Consider the following 19,754-nt stretch of genomic DNA (forward strand, 5'->3'; position numbering starts at 1 on the left):
GTTCACCCCGCTATCATCCAGAAGGCGAGGTCAGTACAGGTGCATCAAAGCTGGGACCGAGAGGCTGAAAAACAGCTTCTATCTCAAGGCCATCAGACTGTTAAACAGCAACCACTAGCATTGAGTGGCTGCTGCCAACACACTGACTCAACTCCAACCACTTTAATAATGGGAATTGATGAGAAATGATGTAAAATATATCACTAGCCACTTTAAACAATGCTACCTAATATAATGTTTACATACCCTACATTATTCATCTCATATGTATACGTATATACTGTACTCTATATAATCTACTGCATCCTTATGTAATACATGTATCACTAGCCACTTTAACTATGCCACTTTGTTTATATACTCATCTCATATGTATATACTGTACTCAATACCGTCTACTGTATCTTGCCTATGCTGCTCTGCACCATCACTCATTCATATCTTTATGTACATATTCTTTATCCCCTTACACTGTGTATAAGAAATTAGTTTTGTAATTGTTAGTTAGATTACTTGTTGGTTATTACTGCATTGTCGGAACTAGAAGCACAAGCATTTCGCTACACTCGCATTACCATCTGCTAACCATGTGTATGTGACAAATAAAATTTGATTTGTAGTTAGGCATGTCCTGTCGGCCAAGCTGTGTGAGTTACTCATGCCAGTGTAGTTACTCATGCCCTGTAGGCCAAGCTGTGTGAGTTACTCGTGTCAGTGTAGTTACTCATGCCCAGTAGGCCAAGCTGTGTGAGTTACTCATGTCAGTGTAGTTACTCATGCCCTGGAGGCCAAGCTGTGTGAGTTACTCATGCCAGTGTAGTTACTCATGCCCTGTAGGCCAAGCTGTGTGAGTTATACATGTCAGTGTAGTTACTCATGCCCTGTCGTCCAAGCTGTGTGAGTTACTCATGTCAGTGTAGTTACTCATGTCCTATCGGCCAAGCTGTGTGAGTTACTCATGTCAGTGTAGTTACTCATGCCCTGGAGGCCAAGCTGTGTGAGTTACTCATGTCAGTGTAGTTACTCATGTCCTGTCGGCCAAGCTGTGTGAGTTACTCGTGTCAGTGTAGTTACTCATGTCCTGTCGGCCAAGCTGTGTGAGCAAAGAAACTGAATTTATTGACTCCCTGAAGCATCACAACCAGTCACAACTGACACATGGTTACTTACTACATCATTTAATGTGGTAACAACATTTATCAAAGTATTAGGGTAGGGTTTATTTTAGCGAATGCAATCGAAAACCTGTTCAAAACTCCCCTACTCGTAATTGCTGGTTTGACAGCAAACACTCAAACCAGGGAACAGACAGTCTCTTTGTTCACCATATGGCACCCCCACCATGAGGAACCCTCCTCCCCGCCTGTCCCCTGTCTTCACACTTCTGTGTCAGCCGCCAACATCAGGTGAGACCCAGGCTTGCGTGCCTTGAAGGCTGGAGGTTACATAAACCTACATAGGCTCTGCAGTTCGCACATGGGCTCTTACTAGTAAAGACTGTAAATATGGCAGGTCTCTCCATACTTCTCCCAGGGCTTGTAGAAAAAATAATTTAAAAAAGTTGAATAAGAAGAATAATGATTTGAGTTGTCCGAATGGACAAGTAAAACAATCACACAAAAACATTGCAATATCAAACAATATCAATTGGATCAGAGTTGGATCATTGTCCCCCCTGAATGTGATGTATTGCTGTTCTCCCCATTTCTGCAGACTGCAGTAGGATTGTATTGAAATGACAGGTAGGAGCAATCTTTCAATCATCCCGGGTTGTGAGCTTTTGAGATCAATACAAAGAGCTGTGTGTAGCAGTGTGTGCACATGTTGATATTCGGTGATAATTAGTGAGTTATTTACACAGTTAACGCACATTTTGGTCAGCAAACAGGGTTTGTACAGTCATGAAAATCCTGGAAAAGTCATGGTGTGCAGCTGTGCGCATCACCTGCATGTGTGCCAGTGTGAGTCGGCCAGAGTAGAGCGAGAGAGACAGCAGCAGGTAGGCCTAGCCTCTAAAATAATGATAGACAACAGACTAATTAGATAACTACATAACAACTAACTACATATCGTGTAGCCTGGATAGTTCTCTCGGCAGTTATCTATTTAACATTATCATGTATTAATGTCACCGGTACTCAAACTGCAAATGACCGACAAGCAGTTGATGAACTGGTGCCTTAAAGCTGGAATCCGTCAAAGAATTTTAACATGCTGTGTGACGCTCCTCAACTCATCAACAAAAAATATAGGAACGGTGGAAGGGCGGCCATTGGAGCCGTTTCCCCCTACTGCAGATTCCATCTTTAATAAACCAACGCCACATACTCCTGTAGAGACCAACCGTCTCTACAGCGCTGAATATTGGGAGCTGAAAAATAAATCTTTGTGGAAAGCTGGAATTCCCCTCTGTTCAACATTGGCTATGTCATTCTGACAACTGTAAAATATATTCTTGGAATAGCCTAGTTGACAAATATCTCCCATGCTGTCAATAGATCACTGAAACCAGAATATTTTAGCCTTACAAGGTTATAGATAAACACGCCTTAGTTAGTTACCTTGCTTTGAATTAGCCAAATTGATCCCTGATTCATTGAATGAGTAAATTATTTTATAAAGAAATATAAAGTATTTGGTTGTAATTATAGGCTTAATGCTGCAATATTTGATACGCTATGAAGGGTGGCCAACCATCCTCCAGGGGAGCCTTAAAGATGGAATCCGCAGTAGGGACTAACAGCGCCCCTGGCCACCCCACCACAGCTGTTGTTGTTTTGTTGCTGAGCTGAGGAGCGTCGCGCAGCATGGTTCAAATAAGATCTGTACATATTAGTGCTCTTCTATTAGGGAGGGAGTGTTTGTTGTTTGCGCTAACTTCTTCTGTCATTGTACTATCGAAGGACAAGTGGATACATTTTTTATGTCAAAGCAGTGTATCCCTCCGTCTTTCCCTTTCCATGTCTCTGCCCATAAACAGTCCTCCCTTGTCAAGTTGGGCATCAAAGCTCCTCTGACCTATTGACACTGAGCTCATCTGAACCCCATTCCTGAACTTAGACTTCAAAATAAACTCAGCAAAAAAAGAAACATCCTCTCACTGTCAAATACGTTTATTTTCAGCAAACTTAACATGTGTACATATTTGTATGAACATAACAAGATTCAACAACTGAGACATACACTGAACAAGTACCACAGACATGTGACTAACAGAAATTGAATAATGTGCCCCTGAACAAAGGGGTGGTCAAAATCAAAAGTAACAGTCAGTATCTGGTGTGGCCACCAGCAGCATTAACTACTGCAGTGCATCTCCTCCTCATGGACTGCACCAGATTTGCCAGTTCTTGCTGTGAGATGTTACCCCACTCTTCCACCAAGGCACCTGCAAGTTCCCGGACATTTCTGGGGGGAATGGCCCTAGCCCTCACCCTCCGATCCAACCGGACCCAGACGTGCTCAATGGGATTGAGATCCGGGCTCTTTGCTGGCCATTGCAGAACACTGACATTCCTGTCTTGCAGGAAATCACGCACAGAACGAGCAGTATGGCTGGTGGAATTGTCATGCTGGAGGGTCACGTCAGGATGAGCCTGCAGGAAGGGTACCACATGAGGGAGGAGGATGTCTTCCCTGTAATACACAGCGTTGAGATGGCCTGCAATGACAACAAGCTCAGTCCGATGATGCTGTGACACACCGCCCCAGACCATGACGGACTCTCCACCTCCAAATCGATCCCGCTCCAGAGTACAGGCCTCGGTGTAACGCTCATTCCTTCCACGATAAACACGGATCCGAACATCACTCCTGGTGAGACAAAACTGTGACTCATCAGTGAAGAGCACTTTTTGCCAGTCCTGTCTGGTCCAACGACGGTGGGCTTGTGCCCATAGGAGACGTTGTTGCCGGTGATGTCTGGTGAGGACCTGCCGTACAACAGGCCTACTACAAGCCCTCAGTCCAGCCTCTCTCAGCCTATTGCGGACAGTCTGAGCACTGATGGAGGGATTGTGTGTTCCTAGTGTAACTCGGGCAGTTGTTGTTGCCATCCTGTACCTGTCCCACAGGTGTGAAGTTTGAATGTACCGATCCTGTGCAGGTGTTGTTACACGTGGTCTGCCACTGTGAGGACAATCAGCTGTCTGTCCTATCTTTCTTTTGGTGTTTTTCAGAGTCAGTAGAAAGGCCTCTTTAGTGTCCTAAGTTTTCATAACTGTGACCTTAATTGCCTACCGTCTGTAAGCTGTTAGCGTCTTAACAACCGTTCCACAGGTGCATGTTCATTAATTGTTTATGGTTCATCGAGCAAGCATGGGAAACAGTGTTTAAACCCTTTATCATGAAGATCTGTGAAGTTATTTGGATTTTACGAATTATCTTTGAAAGACAGGGTCCTGAAAAAGGGACGTTTCTTTTTTTGTGAGTTTATATGGAGACAGAATGCAATTCAAAGGATCTTGGCTCATTCATCATACAATCCTTTAGGTCTAACAATTCACCAATAAATGGAACATAGGGGCAAACATACTATAGCTTGCCTTACACTGTTGAGATTCACTGACACTCACTTTTAATCAACTGGTGGTAGGCAGTTATTTCTTTACAAAATATGGAACCTGTTATGAAAAAAGAGTTGGCTCTATTTGACAATACAGGCATGTTGCAGTGTTGAATCAATGTATTATTTGGGTGTGGTGAAAATAAAACAAAAACATTTTTTGGTCAAAATTCTTCAAATAATTATGTTTATTATTCTACACTCCAATTTTGTAATAAATGATAGAAAGTTTCTCAAGTCAGCTGGGTCCAGATACATCTGCAAGATTACAATAAAACATCTGTTTTAATCTTTTGAGTAAAAAAACATGCAACAGGGTGATCAAATTAAGATCCTACACCTGTGCACTAATACAGCCATGTGAACTACATGAGTTCTCACAGCACGTCTCACCTGTCCTCCATTTTGGTCCTTGTATTGTACTGCACTCATTGCACTGCGATTCTACTTGTCATCTGCCTCTGAGCTGCCATACTGCATGGTCACACAAAGAGAAGAGATAGGTGTTGAACTGACTCAGTCCCAGAGACTCAAGAGTCAGACTAAGATCCACTATGCTGCCACTTACATCTCATCGCATATAGTCTCACAAAAAATGCCAATGGAGCCACGGAGAGGATCAGGAAGGTGCCAAAGCAGGTGAGCAGTATCAGAGACAGGTCTGGATGAAGGCAGCATGAGAGAGATCAGGATACAAAGTGAACGGTAAAGAGTGGCAGTTTTGGCACCACAATAATGAATATGATTTCAGACCAGCAATGAGGAATGAAAACCTATGGCAATTGGTAAAATAAACGTTCAGGTGATATAGTATGAACTCACTGTCTAGTGTGATGATGATCTCCGGACTGCTCCTCCTGGCCCTGCCTGCTCTGGCCACACAGCTGTAGGTCCCCATGTGACACCTAGAAGCCCCCGCTACGCTGTACATCCCACTGACAGAGTCCCTGGCCACTGGCCAGCCGTCCCTCAGGAAGGAGAATGTTACAACCACTGTGGTCCAGTTACGGTCAGGATCAAGGTGACTATGTAGACTGTGGTTACCATGATGTTGGCTCAGCTTGCAGTTGCTAAACTGGGCCTTACAGGTGAGGTTGAAAGCCCCGCCCTCTTTGACCACGGTCGAAGGAAATGCTGACAAAGTCACTGATTTGAAGAGCTCTGGAAAGGATATTGATTACGCAGATTGATTAGAGGAGGAAGTTGAGAAAAATATAGATTACAAAGAAGTAGAGAAGTGAAATATATTCCAATTGTCACTGACAAGAGCTAGAGTAATGAGTGGGGCTTGTCAAGTAATCTATGAAAAACAGCATGACACCACATGCAAGACACCCATTACTTATGTGCTAGTCTCCTCACTCACCAATGACATTAACAGAGACTGCCTGGCTGTATTGGGTGTAGAAGACTGGCTGTCCTCTCCCTGCTCTGCACCAGTACTGGCCTGTGTGTGTGACTGAGGCACGCCACAGTTGGTAGACCGCCCCACCTCCACCACTGCCCCACATCTGCTCCACAGGGCCAGTGTCCTGCCTAATATAGTGTTATGATCATTAGTTTGTTTCACTTGTTTGTACATTCCAGTTCCTGTACACCTTTATCCCAGGGAGTGATGGATACAACAAGTTGCCTAACACCCACATTCTATTAGATTGCACTGAAATCTATCACACCTCCCGACCTCCAATATACACCATCAGAGAAGCAACATAAAGAGGGAGCCGGAGGTCACACCTGTCTTTGTGCCAGTAGAACTGCCAGCCCAGCCCAGAGTGGCCAGGTAACTGACATGCCAAGGTGACTGTGTCCTCAGTGTACACCTGTCTTCCTGAAGGCTCCACGGTCAGAGTCGGCATCAGTAGAACCTCTGTGAACACATGCAGTAGTGTAGAATTTCAACACATTCTGGGCTATGTTTTGGCAAAGCACACAAAGTGTTTATTTCAAGATATTGCCCAGTCTGCCACACCTAAAGTCTACATTAAGTAACTTGATCTGTAAACTTGAATATAATTCATGGTCTAAAAATGAAGAGTGTGTGGTATTAAAATGATACTCACCTGATGATGGATAGACCACCAGTGTACTCAACACTAGAACAGAATAGACAAGACATTATGCATAATAAGGCATAGGACCTGATAACCCAAATTCAGACATAAGCAGTAAAAATAGGCTAAGGCTATGTGGCACTGGATATTTAATTTTAGCCTGCAGATCCATGATCTAATTGCCAAGGTGATTAAAAAAGGTTAAACTTGACTGATAGCCTACTTACAAAGTACAGGAAGGAGAGACATTCCTGAGCTATTCAGTGAATCATGGTAAATAAATAAATCATGGTTAGCAACGGTAGCTAGGCAAACATGTTTTTAAGAAACAACATGTAGTTGGAGGGGAAATCAGTTTACTGAAAAAGGTAAATAAACAGTTGGGCTAATTAAACGGTCCACAAAGGACCACACATATTGAAAAAAGTTGACAACAATACATTTTACACATGCAATAAACTGCAATAAGGGCCAATGTTATTGTTTTTAAACACAGAGACAACACCACGTGCTGACAACCACCATCATTTACCTGGCTAACAACCATAGTTTACCTGGCTAACAACCATAGTTTACCTGGCAAACAACCATAGTTTACCTGGCTAACAACCATAGTTTACCTGGCTAACAACCATAGTTTACCTGGCTAACAACCATAGTTTACCTGGCTAACAACCATAGTTTACCTGGCTAACAACCATAGTTTACCTGGCTAACAACCATAGTTTACCTGGCTAACAACCATAGTTTACCTGGCTAACAACCATAGTTTACCTGGCTAACAACCATCGTTTTCCTGGCTAACAACCATAGTTTACCTGGCTAAAAACCATAGTTTACCTGGCTAACAACCATAGTTTACCTGGCTAACAACCATAGTTTACCTGGCTAACAACCATAGTTTACCTGGCTAACAACCATAGTTTACCTGGCTAACAACCATAGTTTACCTGGCTAACAACCAAAGTTTACCTGGCTAACAACCATAGTTTACCTGGCTCTGGCAATCATCACCTCAGCATCCTGCTTGTCAGATGTCTGTAGACGTAGACCAAGCTGTGGGGTTTCATTTGGGAAACCTGAACCGAGATGAATCTGGTTCATATCCGCAACACTCACCTGGGGTGGCAGGAAAACGATGATAGCAGGTAGCCACAGGACTGCATCATCCGATGAGACGCTGCGTCCCGCTCACTACGTCCCCTAGCGTCGCACATGATTGAAGAAAATAATCTGTGTGAGGGAAGCAAAATTCAACACAGCACCGGTCCTTTCCCCAAAAAACAGGAAGTGGGAACGATATCGCATAGAGTGAAAGCTCTTGTAGTACTTCACTATCTGGACAATATTGAAAGTCTGGCGGAGTCAGTATTAACGTTAGTGTTTTTACGCAAAGAGAAATTCAACCAAATAGAAGATTAATGTCATTTAGTGGAACGCAAAACGGCGGGTGAGTTGAAAGAACGTTGCGTTATTACGGTGCATTTGACCACAGACTTGCTCAACACTGACCGAGCAGCACAAAGCTAGCTAGTTCATTTGTAATGGCGGAGTGCTTGTAGCTAACTACGTGGGGTATGCTTAGTAGCCAACGTTGTAGCTAGCTAGCTGTCCAGTTTAGACAATTGTTGGTTATATAGCTAACTAGGAGCGCCGTTGGGTGTTACGTCTATTTTTTGAAAATCGATGTGAGTTGGTTACCTAGCTATCAATTAGTTAGCTCGATAACTGTTGTTTTGGTAAGTTACATTAGCTAACTACGTATGGTTGCTAGTTAACTAACCTTAAGCACAGCGACTTGAACAAAACTGTTGGATAACTAGCTAGCTAACACTAGCTAGCTAACGTCAACAACATTAATTAAATCCACAAAGTTAACATTAATTGTAACGTTAGATGGCAATGACTAAACTAACTTGTTAGCCTACGACCTCTGAACCATGTAATTGATGTGGTCATTTAAGGGACATCCATTTTCTTTTTTTTACTTCATGATTTCCTGATTGTAATAATTTAGTTCACCTAATTTCAGTTTGACAAAACAAGCAGGTACAGTGTAGAGAATCATTGTACCATCTAATCCCCTGTGAAATATATTTTCCATCACCAAAAATGTTGTGTTTTCAGCTGTTTGAAGCTGGGGTACAAAACCAAATGTAAAAGACAAAAACAAAACTTAACAGGAAGCATAGAAAATCTACTGCTTCTTAGATTTGACAAATCTGACATCTATAACTAGCATACATTTAAAAAAAAAATGTTTTCCCCTGTTTTCTCCCCAATTTCATATTATTACGTTTTATGATCTTGTCTCATCGCAACGGACTCGGGAGAGGCGAAGGTCAAGTCATGCGTCCTCCGAAACATGACCCGCCAAACTGCGCTTCTTAACACCACACCTGCTCGCTTAACCCGGAAGCCAGCCACACCATTGTGTTGGCGGAAACACTGTTCAACTGACGACTGAGGTCAGCCTGCAGGTGCCTGGCCCGCCACAAGGAGTCACTAGAGCACGATGAGCCAAGTAAAGCCCCCACGGCCAAACCCTCCTCTAACCCGGACGACGCTGGCCACCCAGTTGGACTCCAGGTCCTTAGACCGCTGCGCCACCCAGTTGGACTCCAGGTCCTTAGACCGCTGCGCCACCCAGTTGGACTCCAGGTCCTTAGACCGCTGGCCACCCAGTTGGACTCCAGGTCCTTAGACCGCTGGCCACCCAGTTGGACTCCAGGTCCTTAGACCGCTGCGCCACCCAGTTGGACTCCAGGTCCTTAGACCGCTGGCCACCCAGTTGGACTCCAGGTCCTTAGACCGCTGCGCCACCCAGTTGGACTCCAGGTCCTTAGACCGCTGCGCCACCCAGTTGGACTCCAGGTCCTTAGACCGCTGCGCCACCCAGTTGGACTCCAGGTCCTTAGACCGCTGCGCCACCCAGTTGGACTCCAGGTCCTTAGACCGCTGCGCCACCCAGTTGGACTCCAGGTCCTTAGACCGCTGGCCACTCAGTTGGACTCCAGGTCCTTAGACCGCTGGCCACCCAGTTGGACTCCAGGTCCTTAGACCGCTGGCCACCCAGTTGGACTCCAGGTCCTTAGACCGCTGGCCACCCAGTTGGACTCCAGGTCCTTAGACCGCTGGCCACCCAGTTGGACTCCAGGTCCTTAGACCGCTGGCCACCCAGTTGGACTCCAGGTCCTTAGACCGCTGGCCACCCAGTTGGACTCCAGGTCCTTAGACCGCTGGCCACCCAGTTGGACTCCAGGTCCTTAGACCGCTGGCCACCCAGTTGGACTCCAGGTCCTTAGACCGCTGGCCACCCAGTTGGACTCCAGGTCCTTAGACCGCTGGCCACCCAGTTGGACTCCAGGTCCTTAGACCGCTGGCCACCCAGTTGGACTCCAGGTCCTTAGACCGCTGGCCACCCAGTTGGACTCCAGGTCCTTAGACCGCTGGCCACCCAGTTGGACTCCAGGTCCTTAGACCGCTGCGCCACCCAGTTGGACTCCAGGTCCTTAGACCGCTGCGCCACCCAGTTGGACTCCAGGTCCTTAGACCGCTGGCCACCCAGTTGGACTCCAGGTCCTTAGACCGCTGCGCCACCCAGTTGGACTCCAGGTCCTTAGACCGCTGCGCCACCCAGTTGGACTCCAGGTCCTTAGACCGCTGCGCCACCCAGTTGGACTCCAGGTCCTTAGACCGCTGCGCCACCCAGTTGGACTCCAGGTCCTTAGACCGCTGCGCCACCCAGTTGGACTCCAGGTCCTTAGACCGCTGCGCCACCCAGTTGGACTCCAGGTCCTTAGACCGCTGGCCACCCAGTTGGACTCCAGGTCCTTAGACCGCTGGCCACCCAGTTGGACTCCAGGTCCTTAGACCGCTGGCCACTCAGGAGGCATATAACTAATATGTGAAATTGGTTGGTCACCCAAAAAGTTTAGCTCAACTGACATACGACATCAGAACCCAAATATACCTCTTTTTTTTAACCAAATGGGAGTAAAACAAAAAGTATATGTAAACAAACACTGTTTTTTGCCACAAATGGTTAAAACTATAATTTTTATATCATAGATGGTCAGTTTTTGCATCCATAGCTCTGTCAGAGTTGTTAGGCCTACATTTCTCCAGCACCGATCCCTCCAGCCTTTTACAGAAACGGTTGGGCAGAGGCCTTGTGATTGCTGCTTTTGCACTGCCCTCCATTCTCCCTCTGCTTCTCCCATCCCTTCCACTTACCATTGCCCTCTTTTTATCCCTCCGTCTTTCAATACCCCTCCCCCTGTCTCTCTTCCACTTCCCGCTCCCCTCTTTGTTCCTCAGGCGCCGTAGTAAATGGGACCAGCCGGGCCCAGGTCCTGGTTCAGACCAGATGGGGGAAGTAGAGGCGGCTCCTACAGGGGCTCTGGACGCTGCAGCTGCTGTGGCAGCTAAGATCAACGCCATGCTGGTAGCCAAGGGCAAGCTCATGCCCTCCCAGATAGGACCCTCTGGGCCATCTGGACCCCCAGACAAGGTAATGGTCAGGAAACCTCTTACACTGAAAACATTAGAAACGCTTTCAGTCTCTCACCTGTAATCTGGCTTCTCTCTGTCTTCGTTGTCTGTCTCTCTCTCGCCTCTAAATTCTGTAATCCCCTCACTCTTAATCTCTCTCTTTTTTAGAGATATTGTTGTAAATGTTAGCATGCGACACATAATAATGAATCTTTGTCATCACCAGGTTGTGGGTGCAGGGAAGCCCCAGCCTCCTATGAAAGCGAAGGATGACCTGGTGGTGGCGGAGGTGGAGATCAACGACGTTCCTCTCCCCTGCCGGAACCTGCTGACCCGCGGACAGACACAGGACGAGGTGAGTGTCCATGACATCATTATGATCTTTAGACCGATTGATTGACAATCTAGTCAACAGTCAAACTTACTGCTATGTTTACCCAGCTCTTTCTCTGTGTAATACACACATGTACAGACTGGACCGGTGTCATGTAAACCAGTATGTTTACCCAGCTCTTTCTCTGTGTGACACGCACATGTACAGACTGGATCAGTGTCATGTAAACCAGTATGTTTACCCAGCTCTTTCTCTGTGTGACACGCACATGTACAGACTGGATCAGTGTCATGTAAACCAGTATGTTTACCCAGCTCTTTCTCTGTGTGACACGCACATGTACAGACTGGATCAGTGTCATGTAAACCAGTATGTTTACCCAGCTCTTTCTCTGTGTGACACGCACATGTACAGACTGGATCAGTGTCATGTAAACCAGTATGTTTACCCAGCTCTTTCTCTGTGTGACACGCACATGTACAGACTGGATCAGTGTCATGTAAACCAGTATGTTTACCCAGCTCTTTCTCTGTGTGACACGCACATGTACAGACTGGATCAGTGTCATGTAAACCAGTATGTTTACCCAGCTCTTTCTCTGTGTGATACGCACATGTACAGACTGGATCAGTGTCATGTAAACCAGTATGGGACTGAAAATGTCTCACTTGAGGACAGTAAATGACCAGCTTCTTCTTCATCCTATTGTGTGAAGATCAGCAAAGTGAGCGGTGCTGCTGTGTCCACCAGGGGGCGATACATGGCAGCAGTGGAGAAGTACAAGGCTCCACAAGGGTGAGTCCTGCTTCACACCTTCTTTATTGCCACACTGCTCTACCAAAGAGGTTACTGGTATTTACTTTTCTCTATACAGACAAGTAGATCTGTTGTCTGATCGCCTCATACAACCAAGTCTTAGGCTACTGACCGACTGCTTCTCTCTGTCGTCAGGGACCGACCCCTCTATCTCCACGTCCAGGGCCAGACCAGGGAGCTTGTCGACAGTCAGTACATCTCTATTTACCTCACCTAATTTGATTAAGATTATCACCATTTCTGATCACCAGGGTCCTTCTTTCCTGAGTTTCTATGCTGTGACGATCCAATCTCTCTCCAGGAGCTGTGAACCGCATCAAGGAGATCATCACTAACGGAGTGGTGAAGGCGGCCACCTCCTCCTACAGCGGAACCGGAGCCACAGTCCCAGTCTACCAGCAACACAAACCCCAGCCCCCCTCACTGCCCCCCATCAACCACCATCACAGACCACACTTTCAGTCTGGGGTAAGCAGTGTTTTCCACAAGTACATAGAGTAGCCAGACAAATAGAAAAAGTAGCCAGCCAGGGCCATTTGAATTGACTGAAAACGAATGAATTAGTTGTTTGGGGGTATGGCCTAGGCTTATATCAGGACTATTGTCTAAGTAAGGGAGCGTTTAACATGTCTTCTCTTGAGATGAAAGTCTTATCTACAGTGACTTTAGTCCCGTCATCTTAGGAAAGGAAACCTAGGGAATCGGTTGGTTTATGTCACCATGGACACGCAGTATCACCGCTGTATGAATTTATGAATGGCAAAGGGATATAGGAGATTGATTTAGTCAGTTTGACACTTTTTATAAACTAGTCAACACTTGCTGTTTAGTTGTCAATCAAAGTACAGTAAATAGTCTACTATGCACCACGACTCCATGTGAAACACGCAAAGGCAAATACTGTGTCCTCTGACCGTGTGGGGCGTTACCGTGTACGTACGTGACGTGGGGTGTGCAAATTCACTAGCATCATGCTCTCTCCTTCCTCTGTGTAAAGAAATTAGACTGCAACCAACCACAGTGCACACAAATTGTACCAGGAGGCGGGACAGACAGCACATTGCGTTTCCCTGTCATCGCTCGCTTTGTGACTGATGTGCACCTATCCTATCAATAGATCGCTAGAAGATGCATATCTTTCACTCTATCCACACGGCGGACTAGTGATTGAAACGTTTAAATGGAAAGTAGCCTAGTTAATATGAAGTAGGAAAAGTAGGGGGCTGAAAATGAGTCTGTAAATGGCTGATTAGCTGATGGCCGACACTAATAAGAAAACAGAGTTTGTGTGTGTGATTGTCGCTCAGTGTGTGTCAATATTATTTTATGAGTTTCAATGTCATTGATGAATCTTTAAGACTCACATCCATATCCTTTCAGATGCACTATGTGCAGGAAAAGTTGTTTGTGGGTCTGGAGCATGCCATCCAGGGCTTCTCAGTGAAGGAGAGGGTGGAAGGGCCAGGCAGCTCCTACCTGCAGCACATCCAGGGTGAGACCGGGGCCAAGGTCTTCCTCAGGGGGAAGGGATCAGGCTGTCTGGAGCCCGCCTCTGGGCGAGAGGCCTTCGAACCAATGTACATCTACATCAGGTAAGTCTCATGGCCTTGAACTCATGTACATCTACATCAGGTAAATAGCAGTATTAATGGGGGAGTAAAGTCCGTGTTGATTTGTATTAGCTCAGAGATACAGAGCTTAGACACCAGGCACACATGAACTCCTCTCTCTTCCCCAGTCATCCCAAACCAGAGGGCCTTGCTGCAGCTAAGACCCTGTGTGACAACCTGCTGCAGACTGTGAGTGTATAATGGTTTGCTGACTGGCACTCTGTTCTCTGTACACTGCTCTACTTTCACTTAAACCCTGTTTCAAGCTGTCCCATGTGAAGTGCGTTGTATTATGTAGCTGGGCTCTGTTTGCCATGTGGATCTGTGACTGTTCTCTCTTCCCTCCAGGTTCATGCAGAGTATTCTGTCTTCCTCAACCAGATGAGTGTCATGATGCCTACTCCCGGTACAGACTCTGGCTGTCTTTCTCTTTTACAGCCTCTACAATGTGTCAATGTACTGACGTGTTCCTCTTCCTCTCCTCCAGGCTTTATGCAGCCCCCCATGGCCAACGGGATGCCCCCCCAGCCCCCTTACTACCCCCCATCGGGGTACCAGCCCAGCTACCCCCTCCCTGTACCTCCCCCTCAGCCCATTCCTCCCCCTTATGCTGTCCCCCCTCCCATTCCCCCTGGGCTGCCCGCCGGTCTCCCCCCTCCCAACCGGTACGCCCTCCCCCCTGCACCTGTCACTTTACCACAGGTAAGACTGGCCAATCAGATTTAGACTTGTATGGACCTATGATACAGGACATTGAGACTATTACATCTGAGTTATGAAACTAGTTGAAAAACATTTTCTTGATGGGCTGTATATATATATGATGTATTCAACATGCATTACATCCAAGTTGTTTTTTTTGTCCCCAGACTCTCCCACCTTCTCCTTTCCCACCCGCTGCTCCGGTTCCGCCCAAAGCTCCGCCTCCTGTAGTCTTAGCCAATCCGCCGCAGAAAAGACGCTTCACGGAGGAGGTGCCAGACGAGAGTGACAGCGGTCTGCTGGGATACCAGGTGATTTCCCATTCTTTTATTCTTCCACCTTATGTGCTGCCTTTGTCCAGTCTGTCCCTTCTGCTTCTGTTGTCTTCCTGTCTTTTCTTATCTTCTGTCCATGTATCTGATATCTGTTCCTCTTTCTGTTAGTGAGAATCATAATGAATTGAGTCTGTCTCTTGTCTGTAATTCTGAGTCCCTGTCTGCATTCTATAGAACAGGTTTGCTTGTTGAATGGGTCTAAGTGTCTGTTCAGTGTCAACTTGTTTTTTCCCTAGTAGATCTTATGACGTTCATTGAAAAGCATTGTAACCATAGCTGTTATTATCTGAGTCCTTGTATTATTGGATTTATAGAACTTTCAGATTATGGAGATTCTGGGAAGGTATTGTTGGATAATCATCAAATGTACTTCCAATATATTGAAATTAGTGCAGGTAAGATCAGTATCATGGCAAGGAAACAAAACATGAAACGGATGAACTTCTTTAGGAAAACGGCCCTAATGTTGGAAACAACCATCGTTATGTTGTCCCCCAGAGTCATTAGATTTATTTTCCAGGCTACAGCACATCGTGTTTTACATACAGCAGGTTTTTAAAGGACCAAAGAGTTTGGTCTGCTTCCTGTTTTAATTTTTGCCCTGGAAAATATATCGCAATACTAGTTTCTTCACAGGCCTAATTTAAATGTGTCCTCTTGATTTAATGATATGTAACTTTAATACAGTCCATTCCTATTTTTGGATTCTGTGCAATCGGAGCATGCATTAACTTAAAATAATAGTTTTATTCTCAGCTGCTTAAATAAGGTGTAGTAAAAAGGAAAACGTTTTGGAATAATAACTTTGCAGTTCAGTTCAATTCAATAGTTTAGATAACTACATGCTTGTAGGCCTACTATTAATAATAGTGATTTAGGGGAGGATGTGTGCTAATGCGCCTGTGTGTTTTTCTGCTCATAGCATGGACCCATTCATATGACTAATTTAGGTGCAGGCTTCCCTGTGGGCAGCCCCGGCCCAGAGGCTTCAGGACCCCCGCCACAGAGTTCCTCCGGGCCGCCGAGGGAGAGGGACAGGTACGAGATGGGGGGGCGATAGTCGCTCTCCTTTATGACAGTGTCCTTCATCCCAGATGCTGGACACACCGTGTGTGCAGGCTTGTGATTGATGTTGTGCAACACTGACTCCCCTTCCCTCTCTCTCTCTCCTTCCCTCCCTCCCTCTCTTTCTCTCCAGCAGTAGGCAGCTGATGCCTCCACCACCCATTCCAATGAACGGAGGCATGACACCCAAGATGGAGGAGAGGAGGCTGCTGCAAGGCCCCCTGGGTAAGGGCCCCACCCCATGTAACCCCCCTGACCCCATCCATGGCCTCAGCCATAAAGCACGCTGCCCACCCCCCGGCCTCTTGGCTGTCAGTAGTCAGAGTCAAATAGCATTTTGCATGCAGACATGCTGTTCTCACACGTGACAGAACAGGTTCTAGCAGATTACATCAGACCGGCATAGTGTTCCTCGATAAGTTCTGCTTTGAAAGCCAGCCAGTCAGTCAGTCAGTTCAGAATCAAGAACTGGGCAACGCTTCGATCCCCCACTGTCTCAGGTAACTCTGTCGTTGATCCTAAGTCAACCCCTAGCCCTAGGCACTGTGTAGGTCTGAGAGTATTTTATAGGTGTAAGCAATATGTAGACAATTACAATTGGCCTGAGAAGAGTAAGGCTGATCTATTACCATACTGCTTACACCTGGCATCTCATCTTGTGACATCTAGGAGGTGTCTAGGGATGGATTTCAGATTGGGAGTCCCCCTCTCTGTCTAGCTGGTGCTGTCCCCTCGCTGCCCGTCCCTTTCTGATGACGTCATCAGACAGGAGTGTCTGTGCCCATGTTTGACTCCCTCACTAACAAGATTCTCTCTTTTTTTGTGTTCTTTCTGTGTTTTTCTTCTCTTCCATGTCTCTCTGGGTGGGATGCCGGATGGGGGTGGGGCTCTTCTCCTGTGGCGCTGTCCTGCATTGTGATTGGACGGCCCTAACGCTGCCGCTCCCCACCGACCAATGACTGCCGCTGCTGACCCATGCCCCTCCTCCTCTACCTAACTCACCCCTCCTGCCAAACACAATGCAATCTATTAACTTTCTCTCCCTATCTGTTGGTAAAACAATTGACTTCCAACTGTTGTTTTTGAAACCTTTGTGCTGGTCTTTGGTTGTGTTCTTTCTCTTTGTGTGTATGTCTTCCCTCTCTCTCTCTCTCCCGCACCCCTTTCCTTTCTCCCTCATTCCTCCCTCTTTCTCCCACTGTTTTTCCCTCTCTCTCATCTCTCTCAGATCCCTCAGTGAAGAGGATGAAGACGGGGCTCGTGGCGTACGCTGGTGACTCCTCGGACGAAGAGGAGGACCACTCCACCCCCAAAACCTTGGGGGCAGGTAACCATGGTAACGTCGCTGGGGCCACCCACTCCACCCCCACGTCATCCCCTGGCTGGACTCTGGGGTACCGCTGCCCCCCTCCGCCTCCCCAACGTGCCAAAACACAGCAGGCACAGTCACAGCAGCCCATGCCTTTCTGGATGGCCCCATAACACAGGAGTATTAAACCTCATACCCTCCCCTGACACCTAGGGCCTTCTGGAGGGGCCCATAACACAGGAGTATTAAACCTCATACCCTCCCCTGACACCTAGGGCCTTTTGGAGGGCCCATAACACAGGAGTATTAAACCTCATACCCTCCCCTGACACCTAGGGCCTTCTGGAGGGTCCCATAACACAGGAGTATTAAACCTCATACCCTCCCCTGACACCTAGGGCCTTTTGGAGGGGCCCATAACACAGGAGTATTAAACCTCATACCCTCCCCTGACACCTAGGGCCTTTTGGAGGGGCCCATAATGATGTTTTACACCCCAAACTGAGCCCCAGTCCCCCCCCTTTCTCTGAACCATCACTCCTACCTGCTCCTCCACTTGATATAATTTATTTTGTGATGACTTAGATTTCGTTAAAACAGTTTTGTCATGTGCTCAGCAGTAAAGCAGTGTGTGTGTGTGTAAAATGGACTAAACAGACCGGCTGGCTGATACAAAGAGAACAGACTCAACCAGCCAACCAGGCACAACCAGGAGACTGACGGACTGGATTCATGGTGACAAGCAGCAAGATGCCCCAGACTTCCACACAGATTCCAGTGTACTCTGAACTCTTGTATAGGAGAGACAGCTGAGGAACACACAGATGGAGGGTAATAGTGGCCTGTTGTTGGTTGATTTGGAACGTGTCCACTCCTGGTTTTACTAGTGTAGAAAAGCACTGAGGTAGAAGAGATTTCAATGCATTCTAACTTATTTCTTTGTCAAAAAATATATTTCCCCCATCTCCATTTTCTTTCTTGGTCCAAATCTTAATCAAATCTCCGTCTTCCTTCATTGAGTACAGATCATGTAATTATGCTTGTTGGACTTTTATAAAATGCAATTGACTCAACTGTTCTAATGCTTTTGTGGAATAAACTAGCATTATCTCTGTGTATGAGAGTTTTATTTAAAGACTGGTTTGACAGATAGGTTTGCAATAGAGAGAAAATGGGTGGTTTAACTGACTAGCAGGTGTGAATCTCCCATGGTCTTTAACAACCCACAATCTGAATCAACTGCCAAGAAATCATCTTTACTTGATCTATCACACATTCCTTGGCTATGTTCTCAAAATATTCCACGAGGACACCTGTTAAATGTCCATGTATTGGTTCAACAACACCAGTGTGTATAAAGAAGGGGACTGAGCCCAGTAGACTACATTAGATCTGAAGAGGTATTGTTTCAGAATGAGGGGTGTTGCTGTACTGTCTGTCTGGGACATGGAGAGAGTAGAGGGGACAGAGAGGAGGATATCACTGAACAGGGTCACAGTGAAGGATGAGAGACTGATGCTGAACCGTTGACCACCCAGCCTGACATCTGGACTGAGCTGAGGAACATGGTGGTGGAACAGAGAGAGGAGCTGAGGAACATGGTGGTGGAACAGAGAGTGGAGCTGAGGAACATGGTGATGGAACAGAGAGGGGAGCTTAGGAACATGGTGGTGGAACAGAGAGTGGAGCTGAGGAACATGGTGGTGGAACAGAGAGGGGAACTGAGGAACATGGTGGTGGAACAGAGAGAGGAGCTGAGGAACATGGTGGTGGAACAGAGAGGGGAGCTGAGGAACATGGTGGTGGAACAGAGAGGGGAGCTGAGGAACATGGTGGTGGAACAGAGAGTGGAGCTGAGGAACATGGTGATGGAACAGAGAGAGGAGCTGAGGAACATGGTGGTGGAACAGAGAGGGGAGCTGAGGAACATGGTGGTGGAACAGAGAGGGGAGCTGAGGAACATGGTGGTGGAACAGAGAGTGGAGCTGAGGAACATGGTGATGGAACAGAGAGGGGAACTGAGGAACATGGTGGTGAAACAGAGAGTGGAGCTGAGGAACATGGTGGTGGAGCTGAGTATCACTAAGACTGAACTGCAGTTCTACAAGAACAAGGTGGAGGAACAGGAGAGAGCGAACACAGGTAAAGTAAGACAGCTGTATCTAATGTGATTACTGTAATCAGCAGAGTAGTGGTGTGTTGTATTCAACAGTTTCTTTGTATGATACTGTAGAATTGCAGGCCAGAGTGAGAGCCAGGTAGAGGAGCTGAAGACAGAGAATGCAGGTAATGTAGAGATTTAAATAATACAGTATGTAAAGAGGATGCTATATATTTGGCCCAAATCAGACAAGGAACAGGTTCCCAAAATTGTTCCTATATTAGTAATTTCAGCCCAAGCAGCTACAGGTAGCCGACTGCTTACACACCAATCTACATGTATGAACACACATGTCCAATGGGACCAGATA

At 46.5% G+C, this 19,754-nt stretch overlaps 2 protein-coding genes across 7 annotated transcripts; one reads left to right on the plus strand and one right to left on the minus strand.

Annotated features, from left to right (window-relative positions):
* Positions 1-3,180: 3,180 nt before the first annotated feature.
* Positions 3,181-7,858, minus strand: LOC135520674 (Fc receptor-like A). Of its 3 annotated transcripts, none has more exons than XR_010452421.1 (8): positions 7,738-7,858; positions 6,628-6,660; positions 6,302-6,434; positions 5,931-6,100; positions 5,387-5,725; positions 5,133-5,225; positions 4,958-5,038; positions 3,181-4,822 (listed from the first exon to the last, which is right to left on the minus strand). XR_010452421.1 is itself a non-coding variant. In XM_064946398.1 (7 exons), the coding sequence occupies exons 3-7, from the start codon at positions 6,421-6,423 to the stop codon at positions 5,016-5,018; spliced, it is 747 nt and encodes a 248-aa protein (XP_064802470.1). In that variant the 5' UTR covers positions 6,424-6,434; positions 6,628-6,660; positions 7,738-7,858; the 3' UTR covers positions 3,181-5,015. The 3 variants fall into 3 exon arrangements, 1 of the variants encoding a protein (XP_064802470.1); XR_010452422.1 differs by having other exon boundaries at positions 7,613-7,761; XM_064946398.1 differs by having other exon boundaries at positions 3,181-5,038.
* A 42-nt stretch (positions 7,859-7,900) lies between these two features.
* Positions 7,901-18,399, plus strand: LOC135520673 (KH homology domain-containing protein 4-like). 4 transcript variants are annotated; one of them, XM_064946394.1, is made up of 14 exons: positions 7,902-8,068; positions 10,939-11,131; positions 11,339-11,467; positions 12,162-12,241; positions 12,398-12,450; positions 12,564-12,730; positions 13,643-13,854; positions 14,001-14,061; positions 14,221-14,278; positions 14,360-14,574; positions 14,742-14,885; positions 15,832-15,947; positions 16,108-16,199; positions 17,203-18,399. In XM_064946394.1, the coding sequence occupies exons 1-14, from the start codon at positions 8,040-8,042 to the stop codon at positions 17,454-17,456; spliced, it is 1,803 nt and encodes a 600-aa protein (XP_064802466.1). In that variant the 5' UTR covers positions 7,902-8,039; the 3' UTR covers positions 17,457-18,399. The 4 variants fall into 4 exon arrangements, with proteins under 4 accessions (XP_064802468.1, XP_064802466.1, XP_064802467.1 ...); XM_064946395.1 differs by having other exon boundaries at positions 16,111-16,199; XM_064946396.1 differs by lacking the exon at positions 17,203-18,399 and having other exon boundaries at positions 7,901-8,068; positions 16,108-17,190.
* Positions 18,400-19,754: the final 1,355 nt, after the last annotated feature.

The sequence above is a fragment of the Oncorhynchus masou genome, chromosome 29 (assembly GCF_036934945.1).
Source record: "Oncorhynchus masou masou isolate Uvic2021 chromosome 29, UVic_Omas_1.1, whole genome shotgun sequence".
Taxonomy (NCBI): Eukaryota; Metazoa; Chordata; class Actinopteri; order Salmoniformes; family Salmonidae; genus Oncorhynchus; species Oncorhynchus masou.

What these genes read in the sequence shown, in the direction of transcription:
- LOC135520674 (XM_064946398.1), bottom strand. Translation starts at nt 6,423, where the DNA reads ATGCCGACTCTGACCGTGGAGCCTTCAGGAAGACAGGTGTACACTGAG. An exon ending in TTCTACTGGCACAAAGACAG is followed by an intron (nt 6,101 to 6,301) that starts GTGTGACCTCCG and finishes ACACTATATTAG; the next exon opens with GCAGGACACTGGCCCTGTGG. An exon ending in GAGACTATATGCGATGAGAT is followed by an intron (nt 5,039 to 5,132) that starts GTAAGTGGCAGC and finishes GTGACCATGCAG; the next exon opens with TATGGCAGCTCAGAGGCAGA.
- LOC135520673 (XM_064946394.1), top strand. Translation starts at nt 8,040, where the DNA reads ATGTCATTTAGTGGAACGCAAAACGGCGG. An exon ending in CCAATGTACATCTACATCAG is followed by an intron (nt 13,855 to 14,000) that starts GTAAGTCTCATG and finishes TCTCTTCCCCAG; the next exon opens with TCATCCCAAACCAGAGGGCC. An exon ending in TGTCATGATGCCTACTCCCG is followed by an intron (nt 14,279 to 14,359) that starts GTACAGACTCTG and finishes CCTCTCCTCCAG; the next exon opens with GCTTTATGCAGCCCCCCATG.